At 42.5% G+C, this 20,719-nt stretch overlaps 1 protein-coding gene across 3 annotated transcripts in view; it reads left to right on the forward strand.

The window, feature by feature from the left end:
• The first annotated feature begins 302 nt into the window (after window positions 1–302).
• Window positions 303–20,719, forward strand: part of LOC129859475 (integrin beta-1-like) — a 53,638-nt gene continuing 33,221 nt past the window's right edge. Inside the window, exon 1 of one of the 3 annotated variants that reach the window (XM_055929312.1) lies at window positions 303–409. Coding sequence is in view for 1 of the 3 variants with exons in the window: in XM_055929313.1 (XP_055785288.1) it covers window positions 546–554 (9 nt within the window). In the remaining 2 variants the exon portion in view is untranslated. Of the gene's footprint in view, window positions 410–440; window positions 555–6,654; window positions 7,017–20,719 lie in introns of those variants that run through there. The other 2 variants (XM_055929313.1, XM_055929311.1) reach the window with 2 other exon arrangements.

Consider the following 20,719-nt stretch of genomic DNA (forward strand, 5'->3'; position numbering starts at 1 on the left):
AAACGCGCTCTCTGCGCACCGGAGGTGTGCTTTGATGTCTGCCTGACTGCGTGCACTGCTTGTTCACGTGATGCGCGAAATGGTTTTCATCTGAGCCTGTGCTAGCTCGTGAGATCTGGCTATGTCGATAGCTTTGTCCAGCGTTACCTCAGACCCAACATTCAAAAGTTTCTCTCTCACTCGCGGTGAGTGTATTCCAAATACAATACGGTCCCTGACCATCTCATCCTTGTTTGCATAATCACAGTCTTTCACAAGCAGACGCAGCTCTGTCACCAGCTGTTCAAAAGACTCGCGAGCTCCCTGTACTTTCTCATGGAATTTGTACCTAGCGAATATCGTATTGGTCTTTGGCACAACATATGCTTCAAAACGATCGTATGTTTTCAGTACCTTTGACTCGGCCTCGGTAAGTGTCAATGTGTTGTAAATATCTCTCTCTTTTTCACCGAACCAGAGGAGTAGGTAGCGGCACTTTCCCTCTTCTCCTTTGTCCTTCAGAGGACCCGTGAACATCAGCTCCACATGCTGTTTGAACTTACGCCATGCATCAGGTAAGTTTGTAGACTCCCAGTCCATTCGAGGTGAAGGAACTCCAAAAAAATCCACCTTGTAAGACCTTTTACACTGACGCCATGTCTTGTTTTGCACACTTTGTACAAAACTATAAAATGCAGTACTACAGGATGTTTCTTAACGTAGCTCTTTATTAGCTAGCTATAACTTGCATGTTCACTATCACCAACCAGGATCAAACTGACCATCACCTAACCATTTGGGTGGTCTTAACCAATCATAGCACAGTATGAAATGGGGGTAAAATGCCTCCAATTATAATTCAGTATGTTTACACATATGAATATTACAAAGGGGAGTGTTGTATTTTGAGACAGGCTTGAATAAACTAAGTAGCCAATAGTCAGAGGGTAGCATCATTTGTCTGATTCTCTGTAATAATGGTATGGAACTAACAATGTTTTTTATTTTTTAAAGTGGTTTCTTGCATCAAACACAACATTTTCAGTCACCTCCATGTCTGAAGGACAAGTTAATAAATCAAATAAAACTTTGTCACATGCGCCGAATACAACAGGTGTAGTAGACCTTACCGTGAAATGCTTACTTACAAGCCCTTAACCAAAAATGCAGTTCAAGAAAAAGTTAAGAAAATATTTACCAAATAAACTAAAGTAAAAAAATACTAAAATGTAACACAAGTTCATGTCAAGCCCTCATGGAATGTAGGCCTACGTTAAACACCACACATTGGCTGCTACTGTAGGCTGAATGATAGCTATTTCTATGTTAAAATGTTATGGGATGTATCACCATTGTTTTTGATGGTAGACCCCTCTTGTAGTCCCACATTATGATCAAATAGCCACAGAAGCCTACTTAGCCACTGCTAAAACTGTAACTTAAAGCGGGTACAGCCTGTGTTCACAGTAAACACGCGCTTGAAGTTGCACAGATATTTCACAATGTTTAAGTTTGCGCTCAGCAGACTTTAAATTTGCTCAATGCTGAAAAAATTTGGGGGAACATTGGCTGTAACACAACAAAAGGTGGAATACGTTAAGGGGTATGAATACTTTCTGAAGGAACTGTATCTGATTTATAGATCTACATTTGAAGATGTCATAAGTATTTCAGCCTGGCCTCAAACACTAGTACATAGCAAATGTAAATCTGTGACACTCAAATTAGTATGATATGTTACGATTGGCTTGGTTACATAAGACAGAAGGTTACTTAAGCCAAAAAAACGAAAAGCTGAAGGTTGGTCGGGCAGGATGGGTGGGTGGGCGTATAAGGTGAATGCCTAACAATCAAAATATTGTGTTTCTGAATCATATCAATGAACAACTATAGCATTTTAGCTAATTAGCAACAATGCAGCTACTTACTACTTTTTAGCTACTACTTAGCATGTTAGCTAACCCTAACTTTAACCCTTAACCCCAACACCTAGACAAATAGGTAATGTTAGCCACAACAAGGTCGAATTCATGTGTATTGTAAGTTCATAACATATAATAAAAATTGCAATTTGTAACACATCATGCGAAATGGATGATGCATCCGTAAATGTTCATACGAAACGTAACATATCATACTAAATGGAGCGTTTACCGATTTACATTTACTATGTTACGTCTATTCCCGAGTCCAGGTTGAGTAACTGGACAAATTTCACTTATAGTGTACCAAAGTAGTCAAACTCTAGTATTTGGTCCCATATTCCTAGCACGCAATGACTACATCAAGCTTGTGACTCTACAAAGTCTTTGGAGGCATTTGCCATTTGTTTTGGTTGTGGTTTGCCCAATAGGAACTGAATGCTGATTGTTGACAGGAGTAATTTTCTTTCTAAGTCAGTAGATAATGTTTCTGAACACTTCTAAGTCAATCCTGATAATGCCATGATTAAGAATAATCATGAATTAATCATGCATTTTGATGAATGAGAAAGTTACAGAGGCTACCTGCAATAGTTTATGTGTCGGGGGGCTAGGGTCAGTTGGTTATATCTGGAGTACTTCTCCTGTCTTATCCGGTGTCCTGTGTGAATTTAAGTATGCTCTCTCTAATTCTCTCCTTCTCTCTCTCTCTCGGAGGACCTGAGCCCTAGGACCATGCGTCAGGACTACCGGGCATGATGACTCCTTGCTGTCCCCAGTCCACCTGGCCTTGCTGCTGTTCCAGTTTCAACTGTTCTGCCTGCGGCTATGGAACCCTGACCTGTCCACCGGACGTGCTACCTGTCCCAGACCTGCTGTTTTCAACTCTCTAGAGACCGCAGGAGCGATACTCTTAATGATCGGCTATGAAAAGCCAACTGACATTTAATCCTGATTATTATTTGACCATGCTGGTCATTTATGAACATTTGAACATCTTGGCCATGTTCTGTTATAATCTCCACCCGGCACAGACAGAAGAGGACTGGCCACCCCTCATAGCCTGGTTCCTCTCTAGGTTTCTTCCTAGGTTTTGGCCTTTCTAGAGTTTTTCCTAGCCGCCGTGCTTCTACACCTGCATTGCTTGTTGTTTGGGGTTTTAGGCTGGGTTTCTGTACAGCACTTCGAGATATTAGCTGATGTACGAAGGGCTATATAAAATAAACTTGATTTGATTTACCTCAAAGCATGATAATTTCTCACCATTACCAATAATGGGGGAGATTAGATTTTTTTTGGGGGGGGTGGGATCTTTGTCCCTCTGTAGCTTTCTCAATCATCATCATTCACAATTTATTCATGATTATTCATAAACATGGTAGCAGCCACAAGCATGTAGAGGTGTTCACAAACATCTTATATTCTTACTTACAATAAAAGTGACTCCAAAATGAAACAGTACATTGTTCACCATTCACTTCCTATTGGACCAACATTTTTTACATTTTTTTTTAATTGAACCTTTATTTAACTAGGCAAGTCAGTTAAGAACAAACTCTTATTTTACAATGACGGCCAACCGGGCCAAACCCTCCCCTAACAAGGACGACACAGGGCCTATTGTGCGCCGCCCTATGGGACTAGAACATAATCCGAAACACAACCAAAACAAGCTGTAAATGCATCCAGCAAGTTTATAGAGTCACACGCTTAATGTTGTCATTGTGTGCAAGGAATATGGGAACAAATACTAAAATTTGACTACTTTATCATAAGTCCAAATACTTATGACATCTTCAAATGGGGGGGGACTGGATCAATTAAAAGCACTTTAATTTCTAAATCGTAAATCAGATGTGTATGAAAATACCCTCAAATAAAAGGTTAACCTTACAGTATGTACTGTCACTGTCTCATATGACACATTTGATCTCAAATCCAAAATGCTGGAGTCAGAGCCAAATAAAAAATTGTAGCATCACTGTCCAAATACATACAGTAAGGGAGTGTATGAAACAGCACGTAAAGGAATTAATATACACAACATACCAATGTAAAATAGTTTCTTAGATAAAAGAGCAGATGGCAACAATCAATTAGACAAACAATAATACATGTGCTCAAATCAAACATTCAAGATTAAGCAATACAAACTCAAATCAAACATTCAAGATTAAGCAATACAAACTTGCTATGAATATAACTCATCCAAAAGGTAAAGGAACTTTAAACTTACTCTGCCAGTTGTCTGGATGGTTGGTCCTTATGCAGTGGGTTTGTAGTTTAGGGTATAATTTGCTCCAGGCCTGACACTGCCTTTCAACTAATGTTCTAATCCTAATAGCCTATGGGGTCTATTCATTGTGCTTTTAAGACAACTGGGAACTCTGAAAAAAAACAAGGTCAAATCGGGACATCAGTGATCTTCAGCTCGGAAAGTTGTAGCTCTGTTTGTGTATGGACCCTAAAACATTTGGTACACATTAGTTCAGAACCTAGCCATCAACCTCAGCTATCATAGCCAGTTGTATCAACTTCAAAACAGTCTGAATGACATTAATGAATCCTATGGATTGAGAAGAATGTTTTATTACTTTGTGCCAAGGATGAAAGTCGTATATACATGTAGTTATTACCATGCATGAGATCCCCACATTGTAGCCTCTACATTTAATATATTCACTGATCATGTACTCTACCTTGGAAAATAAAGGTGCAGTTCAGGTATGAATGTCTGTGAGATTATCACTCTTAGTCTGAAGCCTCTCGCTCAACATATCCATCAGACGGGCATAGCTCTTGAGATCTTTGGGACTCCTCCAGCACGGCAGGGTGGCAACCTACGGAAGATAGAAACACCTACACACAAACACAGTTCTGGATTGGGGTCTGCAGCCCCTGCAGAATTTGTGAAAGGTGTGTGAGTATGGTGGGGCAGTGAATGAGTGAGTGAGTGAGTGAGTGAGTGAGAGAGAGAGAGAGAGAGAGAGAGAACAAATGGCTTGCAACAACAAACCAGAGTGCAAAACAAAATGCACACATTAAATAGTATAAATATTCATAGCTACTGGTTTCAGGTAAACAATCATGGGATAATAACGACAATCATGAAAAGAAATTAAGAAAATTATTTGAAACAGTACTTGTCATCAGGTTGAAGATTGACGTAGGCTACTGTCCATTTATTAGAATATCAAATCAAATTTATTTATATAGCCCTTCTTACATCAGCTGATTTGTAAGTCGCTCTGGATAGGAGCGTCTGCTAAATGACTTAAATGTAAATGTAAATGTAGTTGTCGAGGGTGCAACAAGTCAGAACCTCAGGAGTAAATGTCAGTTGGCTTTTCATAGCCGATCATTGAGAGTATCTCTATCGCTCCTGCTGTCTCTAGAGAGTTGAAAACAGCAGGTCTGGGACAGGTAGCACGTCCGGTGAACAAGTCAGGGTTCCATAGCCGCAGGCAGAACAGTTGAAACTGGAGCAACAGCACGGCCAGGTGGACTGGGGACAGCAAGGAGTCATCATGCCAGGTAGTCCTAAGGCATGGTCCTCCGAGAGAGAGAAAGAAAGAAAGCGAGAAAGAGAGAATTAGAGAGAGCATACTTAAATTCCCACAGGACACCGGATAAGACAGGAGAAGTACTCCAGATATAACAGACTAACTCTAGCCCCCCGACACAAACTACTGCAGCATAAATACTGGAGACTGAGACAGGAGGGGTCAGGAGACACTGTGGCCCCATCCGATGATACACCCGGACAGGGCCAAACAGGCAGGATATAACCCCACCCACTTTGCCAAAGCACAGTCCCTACACCACTAGAGGGATAACTTCAACCACCAATTTACCATCCTGAGACAAGGCCGAGTATAGCCCACAAAGATCTCTGCCACGGCCAACCCAGAATATAGACAAACATTTGTTGGAAAGTGGCATATCCATTTAATGTGATTATATTTGTAGTACCAATCAAACGGTAAGATATCGTTCACAAGCAAAAGCTGTTTGGTTTTACATAATACAGGACAAGCTGTAATCACATCCTGCAATGATACATGCCCTGGCCTGTCATATGATTTGCCAGATTTGTGTCATACTCTAGGCCTAGTCCAACACAGGAGGTCGCTAAAGCACACAATAAGAGGCAGTGATAACCCAAACCCATGCTGAAGAGCAATACAATAACAGGTAGTGTATTAAGTTGTTGAGTGTGAGAAGTTCAAATATGAGAAAGAATGAATGCCCCTTTGATTCTACACTGAATGAAGTTTTCTGTAAAGCCCAAACAGTGTCGTTGTGTCCCATTCAGACAGGCACAGCTTCAAGGGAACCTGTATGTGTACACCCTTACCAGACCAGTCCCTAACAGCCACAAGGAAACTGTTGTCACACCCTCAGTCAGTCTACTCAGTAATGGGTGTTATAGTAGTCCTAGATGTCAACAATTCCCCCATTCTTGGGGGAATTGTTGATAATATATATATATTTTAAACATACAATATCCATAAAAAATGTGGTACCTTATAAAGGAGAGAGACTGAACAGGCTACGTAATAGGCTACATAACAAAAACCCATCCATACACAACATTCAGGAAATTGATTTGACAAGAGGGGGCTAATCCAGGGATAGTTTTGGGAGAACTTTCATTATGCTCATACATGTCACCAGTAGCCATGTCCATAATAACGGATAATAGCCTGTAATAGAATATGGGCGTGTCTTAAATTCATGACGTCAGCCGGCTTTTCCTGTGAAATTGGGGCTTCGTTCAAGAGAGGAGGGCACTGCGGACTTGTCTCTTCATCTAATTTTGCGAAGAAAAAGAGGTTCGCGGCTACTGGAAAATACTAAATATATCTAATAAGTACACTTTTATACAACCAAATAGTAGACAATATTTTTTCCTTTCGCAATGGAGTAACTGTTTAAGGAATGACCCGTGGGGGAGTAAATCGACCGTGACTTTTTGCAGGAGGAGAAAGTAGCTCCCTTTGCCAACAAGGCAATTGTTGCTGTGTCTACGCTGGGTAGCGGATCACTACGGATATTTTTAAAAGGATAGATACATTTACGTATGTTGCCTCGGCAATAAATCACGAGGAGAAGGTAAATGTTATAATTTGCTAATTGTATTGAACCCTGTTTTTATTCGTTCGTTGATTACTTTCCAACCAAAGTCTATTATTTTTCCACATAGGATATCCATCATCCAAGTCCTTCATCCCATCTAGAATTCAAGTTTTTTACAGGCAGACAGTAGGATCTTGGCAGTCTTCCAATTTGGACCAGAAAAAATATTTTGGGTGGAGAGAGAATATCCCTTCCAGATGGATCTCAATCTGTCTTTTTTTTTTAATTTTTAGGTTGAATCTTCACATGATCTGGTACAGAGAAATATATTTTGGACAGTATATTGTTTTGAAGTAGTGTTTCGAACATTTGGTCTGACAATTTTGCCTTCCATGTTTTTTTTTCATTCAACAACGAATATGTCATCTTCATGATAATCTTCACGTTTTTGTAGGCGTGTTGGATAGGCTACTGTGCTTGATGCCTGCCCTACATTGGGGGCCACAGGTCTATAATAGATAATAAACCGGTTAGTTTGGCTCCGGGATGCTGATTGGCTGACATCTGTGGTATATTTTTACTGTTATATTTATGTTGGTAACCGGTTTATAATAGCAATAAGGAACCTCTGAGGTTTGTAGTATATGACTAATATGCCACTGCAAAGGGCTGCTTCCAGAACAGCCCTTAGGCGTGGTGTATTTAAGCAATAAGGCGTGGTATATGGCCAATATACCACGGCTAAGGGCTGTTCTTAAGAACGACGCAATGCAGAGTTCCTGGACACAGCCCTTAGCCGTGGTATATTGGCCATATATCACAAACCCCCGAGGTGCCTTATTGCTATTATAAACTAGTTGCCAACATAATTAGAGCAGTAAAAATAAATGTTTTGCATACCCCAGATATACCACGGCTGTCAGCAAATCAGCATTCAGGGCTTGACCCACCCAGTTTATAATGGCCAATATTGTTTATTTATACACAAAAACTTGTCACAGTTAAGGGATGAAGAAGTTAGCTCCTTGTGATCACATATGATCCGTGTCTCATACAAGTAGGTCTGTGTCAAATTAACAATAAATAATCTTATAGACTAAGGCCACAAAGCTGCTTCTGTTGATGGTCATCATCACATTAAATGTGTGGTGGTGTTGAAGCTTGAGAGATCGGTTTGTGTATGCTGAGAAGGCCACTGCGTGTGTGTGTGTGTGTGTGTGTGTGTGTGTGTGTGTGTGTTGAGATGTGTGTTCGGGTCATGACACGTAGATAATGTCAGGGCTAGGTGTGTCCCAAAGAAGAACACAGCCAGTGGTTATGACTTCAAAACAAACAAGTCTACACACTCAGCCTCCTTTTAGTCTTATAGAGCGACATCTCTCTCTCTCCTGATACAGTCAATGTCATTTTCTTTGATCCACCACCAATCAGCTTACAAACGCAACAGCTTCAGACATTCAGTTGCCCTTTTAATGTAAGATGGTAAGTAAGGATCATATCACGTCCACCTTACCCTACACCCACCTCAATTTGCATACTGCCCGAATGGATCCACAGATCTATTGGGATTGCCAACGCACTGCACACTGCCCTATCCCATCTGAACAAGAGGAATACCTATGTAAGAATGCTGTTTATTAACTACAGCTCAGCCTTCGACACCATAGGACCCTCCAAGCTCATCATTAAGCTCAGGGCCCTGGGTTTAAACCCCGCCCTGTGCAACTGGGTCCTGGACTTCCTGACAGGCCACCCCCAGGTTGTGAAGTTAGGGGGGGAAAAACTGCATTACGTTAATCCTTAATATAGGTGCCCCACAAGGGTGCGTGCTCAGCCCCCTCCTGTGCTCCCTGTTCACCCATGACTGCGTGGCCACGTACGCCTCCAACTCAATCATCAAGTATGCAGACAACACAACAGTAGTAGGCGTGAGTACCAACAATGATGAGACATCCTACAAGGAGGAGGTGAAGGCCCTGGCAGAGGGGTTCCAGGAAAATAACTCAAAGTCCACAAAATGAAGGAGTTGATTGTGGACTTCAGGAGACAGCAGAGGGAGCTTGCCCCCATCCACATCGGCGGGACCGCAGTGGATAAAGTGAAAAGCTTCAAGTTCCTCGGTGTAAACATCACTGACAATCTGAAATGGTCCACCAACACAGATAGTGTAATGAAGAAGCTGCAACAGCACCTCTTCAACCTCAGGAGTCTGAAGAAATTTGTCTTGGCCCCTAAGACTCTAACAAACTTTTACAGATGCATCATTGAGAGCATCCTGTCGGACTGTATCACCGCCTAGTAAGCAACTGGACCTCCCGCAACCACAGGGCTCTCCAGAGGGTGGTGCGGTCTGCCCAATGCATCACCGGGGGCAAACTGCCTGCCCTCCAGGACACCTACAGCATCAGATGTCACAGGAAGGCCAAAAAGATAAATCAAGGACATCAACCACCCGAGCCACGGCCTGTTCACCCCGCAATCATCCAGAAGGCGAGGTCAGTACAGGTGGATCAAAGCTGGGACTAAGACACTAAAAAACAGCTTCTCTCTCAAGGCCAGCAGACTGTTAAATAGCCATCACTAGCAGGCCTCTACCCAGTATCCTGCCCTGAACTTAGTCACGGTCACTAGCCAGCTACCACACGGTTACTCAACCCTGCACCTTAGAGGATGCTGCCCTATGTACATAGACATGGAATCACTGGACACTTTAATAATGGAACACTGGTCACTTTAATAATGTTTACATACTGTTTTACTCATATCATATGTATATTATGTATTCTACTGTATTCTAGTCAATGCCACTCCGACATTGCTCGTCTTAATATTTATATATTTCTTAATTCCATTCTTTTAGATTTGTGTGTATAGTTGTGAATTGTTAGATACTACTCCGCTGTTGGAGCTAGGAACACAAGCATTTTGCTACACCCCTAATAACATTGCTAAATATGTGTATGCGATCAATACAATTTTATTTTATTTTTGGAAGGAGGAGTGAGATGTTGTGCACTGTGCATGCTGTCACATTAATTGGATCAAGCAGAAAAAGGCCCCCATTTAATCTCAGGTATGATGTCTGTTGTGTTTGTGTGTGCACGAGCGTGTGGTTTTCTTTAACCTTGTAAATACAGCCGGCCGAGGCGTGCTGACTTCTCAGTGTGGCTAGAGTTTAATTAAGGGAATGGAGTGGTGGGAAGGGATGGAATGAGGGAGGAAGGAAAGTAGAGGAAGGGAGGAGGGAAGGAGTTGGGGCTAATTGAGGGAGAAGAAGAGAGAATGGGTGTGTGTGTGTTTACATGTGGGACATTGTGTGTGTGTGTGCGCGTGTGTGCGTGGTGTGTGTGTTAGGAGAGATGGAGGGTGGAGACAGTAGGTACTGTAGGAGATGCTAGGCTGGGGATCTACCAGCTGAATGGATGTGACCTCCAACCCAAGATAACAGCTGCTGGAGGGCTGGCTTTTCATCTGATTTACAGATTCGCTGACAGAAGACCCCGCCCTGCCGTTCTCGGGGTCATGTAATGTTTTGTGTGTGTGAGACATAGACCTCCTGTCCTTCTGAGATGGAAGTGATGAATGTGCACTATATCTGCTGCTACTCCAACATATGATTTGTGCTGAAAAGGGGAGATTTGTTTCGAAAACTAGTAGTACAAGGTCTGCCTGTTACACCCATAACACACAACAAGGAGTAGTCTGACTATAACAAATATATGATAACAATGTGCTTCTCATGTTTTGTTTGTCAGTAAATCACTGTCTGCTCTAACTAGCACATCATGGAATCACCTAAGGACTTTAACTGTGGGAGAGTGGACAAATTTAGAATTCATTATTAGTTCTCAACTTGATTTTTAGTCATATTTCAGTCTAATTATGAATTCATCTCATGCTGATGTCAGAAATAAACGGTGCTCTATTGCAAAGTATCTGAATGAGATAAAGGTATAAGAATAGGCATTATTTACTGTGTTTATCCATTGGATTACATATAGAACCATGAATTATAGGATTTCTATATCGGATGGATTTCCACTCTTATAAAAGTATGTGTGTTGTTGGGTTATGATTGCCATTTTGTGTGTGGAAATTGCGGTTTAGGGCTTTGACCTCCTCAGTAGTTTATATAAAGTGTAGCCCTATAATGCCCTCCCTCTCCCCTCTGACAGAGCCATTTTGTGTGTGGAAATTGCAGGTTAGGGCTTTGAGTTTAGGTTTGACCTCCTCAGTAGTTTATATAAAGTGTAGCCCTAATGACCTCCCTCTCCCCTCTGACAGAGCCATTTTGTGATTTTAAACATCCAGGTCTAAAAATGGCACCAAAACCACTCAGAGAAAGGGTGTGGTTAAAATTGTGCAAGTGCAACCCTATTCCCTATGTAGTGCACTACTTTTGACCAGGGTCCATAGGGGAATGGGATGCCATTTGGGATAGAGCCTTGATTTAGTCGACCCGGCAAGGCTACAGGAGGTCTGTGTTGAAAAATGGGCCAAACTCCTTCTTTTGTTAGTAAATAATAGAGTTGGATGATCTCAGGCTCTGTTGTAGCCATATTATCTCAGCCTGTGTGTAGTCAGATGTTTATTGTTGTGACAGTTTGAACATTTGAGAGCTTTGAGTGGAATTGAGGCCGTGCACATTTTGGGGGTTTACAGTGCTTTGCTACGTGAACGTTCTATTTTGGAGGAGTTTAAATTTGTTGTAATGTAAAGTTTAACAAAAAGATATACTGTATGGTGTAAGATAACGGATTACTGAACATTTACCAGACCGCCATTGCCATGGTATTCTTATCTATACTCTATGCACAAGTATACCGAAATGAACAAAGTGCCCGTGTTCAAGCTTCATGAATGATATTTGTTAAATGTTGATCTTTAAAAAGGACATTGAAGGGACAGAACAAATCCTTAATTCAACCCATGATAGCCTTCAATTTCATGACAGCCTCATCTCGGCATGGTCCTCGCTTAGAGGTTCCTACAGAACTCTGAGACCTCAAGGGTCATGCATGGTCACTCAGTTGCATATTTGCCTTTAGCCTATAGCCCAGAAATGTAAACGTTTGTAGGCTATAGGATTCCATGCACTTCTGTTCAAAATGGCTGTTCCCCCTGTTACAAATGCTAGCTTTTCATTTGCTTTAGGAAGACATAACATGGGATGAAGAATCAATGTGCTGTGACATTTCAGGTGTGTAGAATAATGCAAAACCCAACACAACATTCAATTTCAGCCTCTGAAAAAAATGACATATTGTCTTGCAGTGAAAATTGACATTTTTTCCCCCAACAATTCCAGGAGGAAGTAGTGAGTGCTTACTGTTCTAGGCCTGCAGAGATTTCATTCCTAGACTAATACAGTGAGTTTTCACACAGGCTACGGTCTGTAGTCCTAACACTTGTGGTATGTTAGCTTCTGTTGGTCAGCCTGTGTGTGTTCTCTAGTGAGGTGGACACTGCTATCATCCTCTTTTCCACTTCACAAAATCTTTCCCAAACATTACTTTTCTTGCCCTCCCTCTTTATTTTGAACTCTTCATTTCAAAGCTTTTTTCTTAATTGAATTATTGAACTCCACCAGTCCTTTTTGCCTCCGTGGATCGAAGTTCAGTAGTTCTGCCCGTTCTCAAAAGCATTTTCTGAATGGCGTATAGGCTATTTGGCAAGCGTACAGTTAGGCCTTAAAGCTTCCGCGCTCATGCCAGACAGGCTAAAATAATGATAGGCTACATTGAGGTTTTTCTATCAATATAAATTGCACAAGAATTATCCATTTTTAATGGATTATTTAAAGGTATTGTTTTCTCTTTATTCAAATTATATTATTACTGGCTTATTATTAACAACTTTAGTAAATTAGTCCTTAGCTCAACTGGGAACACAGTAGCAGGCATCTAGCAGGATTTCCTACAGCAGGCTGAGGGACTTTACTAATTCCCATATGAGCATCTGTGTTGATACTGCTCCAACATCAAGGCTTTGAGAAAGTGAGCAATCACTTCTCACAGTAAATATTTACCCCTTTAATGGTGATCTGTCTTCTGCCATGACGCTTCGAAACAATTCGCTTCCCAAACATCCTTATTTGTCAAATTAATTTATTCTTTGTGCGAGACCTTCTCTTACATTCATTTCTGCCACTATTATCCATTAAAGATAAGCTCTGGGTGGTTGCGGTAGCAGTGAATGGTCTTGTTGCTGCGCTGTGTTGCTGTGCTTCCCAGAACATAAATCACCGTGGATGGATAGATTTAAAGATGTGGCCTATTGCCAGGCAGCATGTCAGCTGTCTTCCTGTGTGATTGGGATGAGCTTCCTGTGTTCCAGCAAAGGAAGGGCCAATTCAGCAAACCAATGCAGAGAGAGATGTCTCACTGTACTCCTGTCAGACCTGGGTTCATATACTATTTTGAAATCATTTCACATATGCTTGATTGAGCTTGCCTGGCTTAATGGACCAATAGTACAGACTGTAAACGGCAAACACCACCCATCTGACACTCCAGGCATTCTAGAGCAAAGGTTCAAAGTATTTAATTGATTTCAAATAGTATTTGAACCCAGGTCTGACTACAACTGCTGCTGGTCTGAACTCCAGCCCAGAGAGCAAGCCCCCAGGCTCATAGTATTCATCTCCCTTATTTTATCTCTGTACAGGTGGACTCATTATCATAGCTTAGCTGTCCGTTGGGGCCATGGGTGTGCAACAGGAAAGAAACTCAAGTACTACGAGTAGCACAGAAATAGATTGTGTATGGAAGGGATTGCTATCCGTTAGCTAAGATTCAGATTAAATCAAAATGTGTCTGTATTTCCCCTTGCCTGAATGATTTTATGGATTCATTATTTGAGATGGTATGGCAAATTGATACTTTTGGGGGATTTATGGTTCTTACACTAAGCATCATGCTCATAGGCCTAGTCTGTGAGATGGTTGCTTATTATCGGAGGGTGAAAACCACGTGGGTGACTCAGAAATAGTTAGCACTGACGGAGTAGTGTGAACTTGGCCATGCTCCAGATATTTTGGGTTGTTCTTTTTTTTGGCCTAGTAGTCCTTGTTATAGGCCTAATGATAATTTCAACTGGGGAATTGTATTCTTAGGATAATTATTCGTTTTGCAATACTAGAGGCAGATGTATTTTTGAAGGGGGGAGACAAAAATAGGCGTAATTGAAAACGCACTAGAAAGGCGTAAGTGCTATAGATTTTTTGAAGGACTGCAGGGAGCTAAAGTACCTTCCAGTCAATATTATTCTAAAAGTTTAATTTTAAAACATCTGTTGTTATTGCAACTGGAATCAGCTTTCAAACATTGAGTGAATTTTCTGGGGATATTCCAGTGGAATTGTGTTTGTGTAGGCTATATATTTTAATATGGCGGATTTCCATTCCATTCTTTATTCTATTCTGTAGACTGAAGAGCTCTCATTAGTAGGATCTACACGGGCTCTAAAAGCATGCTGGGAATTTGGGACAGTGAGGACATTATCGGGATTGTCTCGGCTCAGCCTCTCCTACTCAGAGAATAGGTCCCCTCCCCTCTGACCTTCTCTTCCAATGGGTTGAGAAGGAGGTGAGGACAGAGGACGTGAGAAATCAAGGATTTTTAAAATTTATTTCACCAGGAAGGCAAGTTGAGAACAAGTTCTCATTTACAATTGCGACCTGGCCAAGATAAAGCAGAGCAGTTCGACACATACAACAACACAGAGTTACACATGGAGTGAAACAAACATACAGTCAATAATACAGTAGAAAAATAAGTCTATATACAATGTGAGCAGGTGAAGGCAAAAAAGGCCATGGTGGCGAAGTAAATACAATATAGCAAGTAAAACACTGGAATGGTTGATTTGCGGTGGAATAATGTGCAAAGTAGAGAGAAATAATGGGGTGCAAAGGAGCAAAATAAATAAATACAGTAGGGAAAGAAGTAGTTGTTTGGGCTAAATTATAGATGGGCTATGTACAGGTGCAGTAATCTGTGAGCTGCTCTGACAGCTGGTGCTTAAAGCTAGTGAGGGAGATAAGTGTTTCCAGTTTCAGAGATTTTTGTAGTTCGTTCCAGTCATTGGCAGCAGAGAACTGGAAGGAGAGGTGGCCAAAGAAAGAATTGGTTTTGGGGGTGACCAGAGAGATATACCTGCTGGAGCGCGTGCTGCTATGGTGACCAGCGAGCTGAGATAAGGGGGAACTTTACCTAGCAGGGTCTTGTAGATGACCTGGAGCCAGTGGGTTTGGCAACGAGTATGAAGCGAGGGCCAGCCAACGAGCGCATACAGGTCGCAGTGGTGGGTAGTATATGGGGCTTTGGTGACGAAACGGATGGCACTGTGATAGACTGCATCCAATTTATTGAGTAGGGTATTAGAGGCTATTTTGTAAATTACGTCGCCAAAGTCGAGGATTGGTAGGATGGTCAGTTTTACAAGGGTATGTTTGGCAGCATGAGTGAAGGATGCTTTGTTGCGAAATAGGAAGCCAATTCTAGATTTAACTTTGGATTGGAGATGTTTGATGTGAGTCTGGAAGGAGAGTTTACAGTCTAACCAGACACCTAGGTATTTGTAGTTGTCCACATATTCTAAGTCAGAGCCGTCCAGAGTAGTGATGTTGGACAGGCGGGCAGGTGCAGGCAGCGATCGGTTGAAGAGCATGCATTTAGTTGTACTTGTATTTAAGAGCAATTGGAGGCCATGGAAGGAGAGTTGTATGGCATTGAAGCTCGCCTGGAGGGTTGTTAACACAGTGTCCAAAGAAGGGCCAGAAGTATACAGAATGGTGTCGTCTGCGTAGAGGTGGATCAGAACCTCACCAGCAGCAAGAGCAACATCATTGATGTATACAGAGAAGAGTCGGTCCAAGAATTGAACCCCGTGGCACCCCCATAGAGACTGCCAGAGGCCCGGACAACAGGCCCTCCGATTTGACACACTGAACTCTATCAGAGAAGTAGTTGGTGAACCAGGCGAGGCAATCATTTGAGAAACCAAGGCTGTCGAGTCTGCCGATGAGGATGTGGTGATTGACAGAGTCGAAAGCCTTGGCCAGGTCAATGAATACGGCTGCACAGTATTGTTTCTTATCGATGGTTGTTAAGATATCGTTTAGGACCTTGAGCGTGGCGGAGGTGCACCCATGACCAGCTCTGAAACCGTATTGCATAGCGGAGAAGGTATGGTGGGATTCGAAATGGTCGGTAATCTGTTTGTTGACTTGGCTTTCGAAGACCTTAGAAAAGGCAGGGTAGGATAGATATAGGTCTGTAGCAGTTTGGGTCTGGAGTGTCCCCTCCTTTGAAGAGGGGGATGGCCGCAGCTGCTTTCCAATCTTTGAGAATCTCAGACGACACGAAAGAGAGATTGAACAGGCTTGTAATAGGGGTGGCAACAATTTCAGCAGATAATTTTAGAAAGAAAGGGTCCAGATTATCTAGCCCGGCTGATTTGTAGGGGGTCCAGATTTTGCAGCTCTTTCAGAACATCAGCTGACTGGATTTGGGAGAAGGAGAAATGTGGATGGCTTGTTCGAGTAGCTGTGGTGGGTGCAGTGCTGTTGACCGGGGTAGGGGTAGCCAGGTGGAAAGCATTACCAGCCGTAGATAGAGGCTTATTGAAATTCTCAATTATAGTGGATTTATCGATGGTGACAGTGTTTCCTATCTTCAGTGCAGTGGGCAGCTGGGAGGAGGTGTTCTTATTCTCCATGAACCACAGTGTCCCAGAACCTTTTTGAGTTTGTGTTGCAGGAAGCAAATTTCTGCTTGAAAAAGCTAGCCTTGGCTTTTCTAACTGCCTGTGTATATTGGTTTATAGCTTCCCTGAAAAGTTGCATATCACGGGGGTTGTTCGATGCTAATACAGAACGCCATAGGATGTGTTTGTGTTGGTTAAGGGCAGTCAGGTCTGGAGAGAACCAAGGGCTATATCTGTTCCTGGTTCTAAATTTTTTGAATGGGGCATGCTTCTTTAAGATGGTGAGGAAGGCATTTTAAAAAAAATAACCAGGCATCCTCTACTGACGGGATGAGATCAATATCCTTCCAGGATACCCCGGCCAGGTCGATTAGAAAGGCCTGCTCCTTGAAGTGTTTTCAGGGAGCGTTTGACAGTGATGAGTGGAGGTCGTTTGACCGCTGACCCATTACGGATGCAGGCAATGAGGCAGTAATCGCTGAGATCTTGGTTGAAAACAGCAGAGGTGTATTTAGAGGGCAAGTTGGTTAGGATGATATCAATGAGGGTGCCCGTGTTTACGGCTTTGGGGTGGTAAGTGGTAGATTCATTGATAATTTGTGTGAGATTGAGGGCATCAAGCTTAGATTGTAGGATGGCTGGGGTGTTAAGCATGCTCCCGTTTAGGTCGCCTAGCAGCACGAGCTCTGAAGATAGATGGGGGGCAATCAGTTCACATTGTGTCCAGAGCACAGCTGGGGTGAGAGACTTGTTTTTAGAGAGGTGGATTGTTTAAAGTATAAGTTCAAATTGTTTGGGTACAGACCTGGATAGTAGGACAGAACTCTGCAGGCTATCTTTGCAGTAGATTGCAACACCGCTCCCTTTGGCCGTTCTAACTTGTCTGAAAATGTTGTAGTTATGGATGGAAATTTCAGGGTTTTTGGTGGTCTTCCTAAGCCAGGATTCAGACACGGCTAATAGATCCAGGTTGGCAGAGTGTGCTAAAGCAGTGAATAAAACAAACTTAGGGAGGAAACCAAGGCTATTACGGTTACAGAAGTCATCAAAAGAGAGCGCCTGGGGAATAGGAGTGGAGCTAGGCACTGCAGGGCCTGGATTCACCTCTACATCACCAGAGGAGGAGTAGGATAAGGGTACGGCTAAAAGCTAAGAGAATTGGTCGTCTAGAACATAGAGTAAAAGGAGGTTAGAGAGAAATGCATATGAGATTCTCCCATTGCTTTTGTCTGTCATGAGAGGATCTGGTGAGATGGGGGAGGAGCATAAAGGGGAGGGAGAAGGAGGGAGGGACCAGAGTGGCGCAGTCACTGTAAAAGTTATTTTCTCTGGACTTAAGGCAGCCCTTTCCCCGTTACAAAACCTTCTTTTCCTGTTTTTCCATTCCTTCTTTTCATGGCTGAAGAAGGAGAAATCCCAATGCAAGCTCTCTCTGGAGCATTGTTACAGTGGAGTACTGCCAAGTTCTTCCTCTGCTTACCCAGAAAAGCAGCTAGCTTGGGATTTGTGACTCTACTATTATTGCTGCTGCTGCTAGGAAGCATTTGCTGACGTGTAGATATTTCTAAAGCAAAGCTGACAAATAAAGCCACTCAATCAGTCGTGACTAAGGCCTGCGAGGGACTCAATCTCAATCTGATGCTTAGAGTCACACAGCTTTCAACAATCTAGACATGCAGAGATTGTTTTTAAACCTCTCCCATCCAGCTTCTTTTTTTTCTTTTTTTTTTTTTAAATGTGTCTTTACTTATCCAGGAAGCTCCATTGAGGTCCTAGAAAACCTATTTTACAAGAGACCTGGCCAAGAGGCCAGCTAAATAAAAAAACAGGGAGAGTGCTCCGAGTGGGCTGTATGTTTTTTGAAGGAAAAGGGTGGTTATCATGGGGAAAATACCAGGTAGAGGGAACGTTGCGGTAGGAGAGATGGGCATGACAACTGGTGCCTGTCCAAATATGGAAGCTCTACTCGACTCAGGAAGATGGCTGTGAGTGCTCTGGTTTCCCCAATGAAGTGCAGGCACCAGGCAGGCAGCTACTATCCTGGTCTGACTGCTGAGAGTATCCTGTCCCAGAGAATTGCCTCAGAGCTCAGGCCGTGTCCTTTTTAGTCATGGTACTCTCCACCGACAGACCACCATCATGTATCACCTCTCCTCTCTTGAACACCGCAATGAGTTGACGTGTGTGTGTGTGTGTGTGTGTGTGTGTGTGTGTGTGTGTGACCTGGATGATGATGTTTGAAGGAGCTGCCCCACTACCACACTGTCTAAGCACCAGTGATCTATGTCTGGTTTTGGACATGGTTGAGTTTAACTGGAGATCTGTCTGTTTTTGTTCCACTCCCAGAGGAGGCAAATACTTTGAGCAATTTGGTTGTGAAGTCAAGTTCCCATAATAGTCTCAACCCCCCCCCCCCCCTCCATCCTGTTGGCCCCTGTGTTGTATATCTGCCCAGTGAAAGATCTTTCCAGGAGGTGCTGATTCTTAAGTTAAGTTACCCTCATGAGCTTAAGATGCAACCCCTCAAAAGCAGTATTGTGTAGGGTTATCATCTTCGATAAGGGGTAGTACCATTGTGTTGGTCTAAATGTTACCTTATGTTTTGCTGCAATGTCCCTAGTCCCTCTGAGGACTTGGAAGAACATTCCTGTCTCCAGCTGCTAAGCTTCATAGAATAGAAATAGCCTTGTTGTTTTTCTAACTTGACACCTCGCTGGCATTTTACAGGCATATTTTCTCATTCAAACGTTTCCTTGGAACTCTGTGCTGGACTAAAAGTCAAACCAACAAGAATGTTGGAGAAAATAACAGGGGCTGTGGTTTTGGTTCTGACCAAAAACATATAGATCATCTTCATTTACACTGTCCAGAGATCTCAGATGATTATTTGATCTGGTACAAAGTAGGTGCAAGACATTTTGCGCTCAAATCGGTGTTGCGTGAACTTCAACTTTTGCTGAAGCACTCAGCTAAAGGAGCAACATTTACAACATTTAGTCTGTAACATAAAGACATCTCAACAACTGAATCACATTATAGATTATTAGCTTAGACTTATTAGGTCTCGGATACATTCCTTTAGAGTTTGGAGACGTAGGTTGTTGGCCTTAACCTGACTGAAGGACCTTTGGTCAGTTGCATTACTGCAACTCAGAAGTTGGGTAATGCCATGGCAGAAGAACTAATTGTGGCTCTCGGCTCTTCTAAGATCAGTCAGTCAGCCAGTTAGCCAGCTAGTCAGTCTATCAGTCAGCCAGTTCAACAATCAGTCAGCCAGTCAGCTATTCAGTCTAATCTGGGGGTCGCAGACAGGCTGTCTGTGCAGCAAGGCTCTGTATAGAACATGATGGTGTACACACACACAGAGGCGCTAAGGAATGCGTCACTCAACACCGTCCGGTACTGACTGCCAAAACTCCACCCTCACCATGTAAAGCACTGAAAATACAGCAGCACTCTTAATGCAGTAACTCTGCCTAGCGATTGGTGTCATTGACAGGTCAGGGGTATACTGTATATTTTGGTCCTATGACAGGTCCCTACCACACATTTCGATGGTGTGTAAAATGGGGAGGAATCCGAATTCATGACTAGCTTCTTTATCTCTGGCCGGCTGGTCGTACCAGCGTTATTGTAAACCATGTGCATTACTGTACACAAGTTCAGCATGCTGATGATTATCAGTTGTATGTTGGACGGCTGTCCTCAGTAGATAAGCATTTGCAGAGGATTGTCCTGAAGTCTAATCCCTAAGGTTGGTGTGTTGAACTGAGACAGGAAGTTGGACATAAATTATTCAAAATTCTCCATATTGGTGCACTCTCAACTAGAGGTTGACCGATTCTGATTTTAAAACGCCGATACCGATTATTGGAGGACCAAAAACAGCCGATGCCAATTTTTTTTTTTTTGTAATAATGCAATTACAACAATACTGAATGAACACTTATTTTAACTCAATAAAATCAATTTAGCCTCAAATAAATAATGAAACATGTTCAATTTGGTTTAAATAATGCAAAAGCAAAGTG

The sequence above is a fragment of the Salvelinus fontinalis genome, chromosome 7, assembly GCF_029448725.1.
Source record: "Salvelinus fontinalis isolate EN_2023a chromosome 7, ASM2944872v1, whole genome shotgun sequence".
Taxonomy (NCBI): Eukaryota; Metazoa; Chordata; class Actinopteri; order Salmoniformes; family Salmonidae; genus Salvelinus; species Salvelinus fontinalis.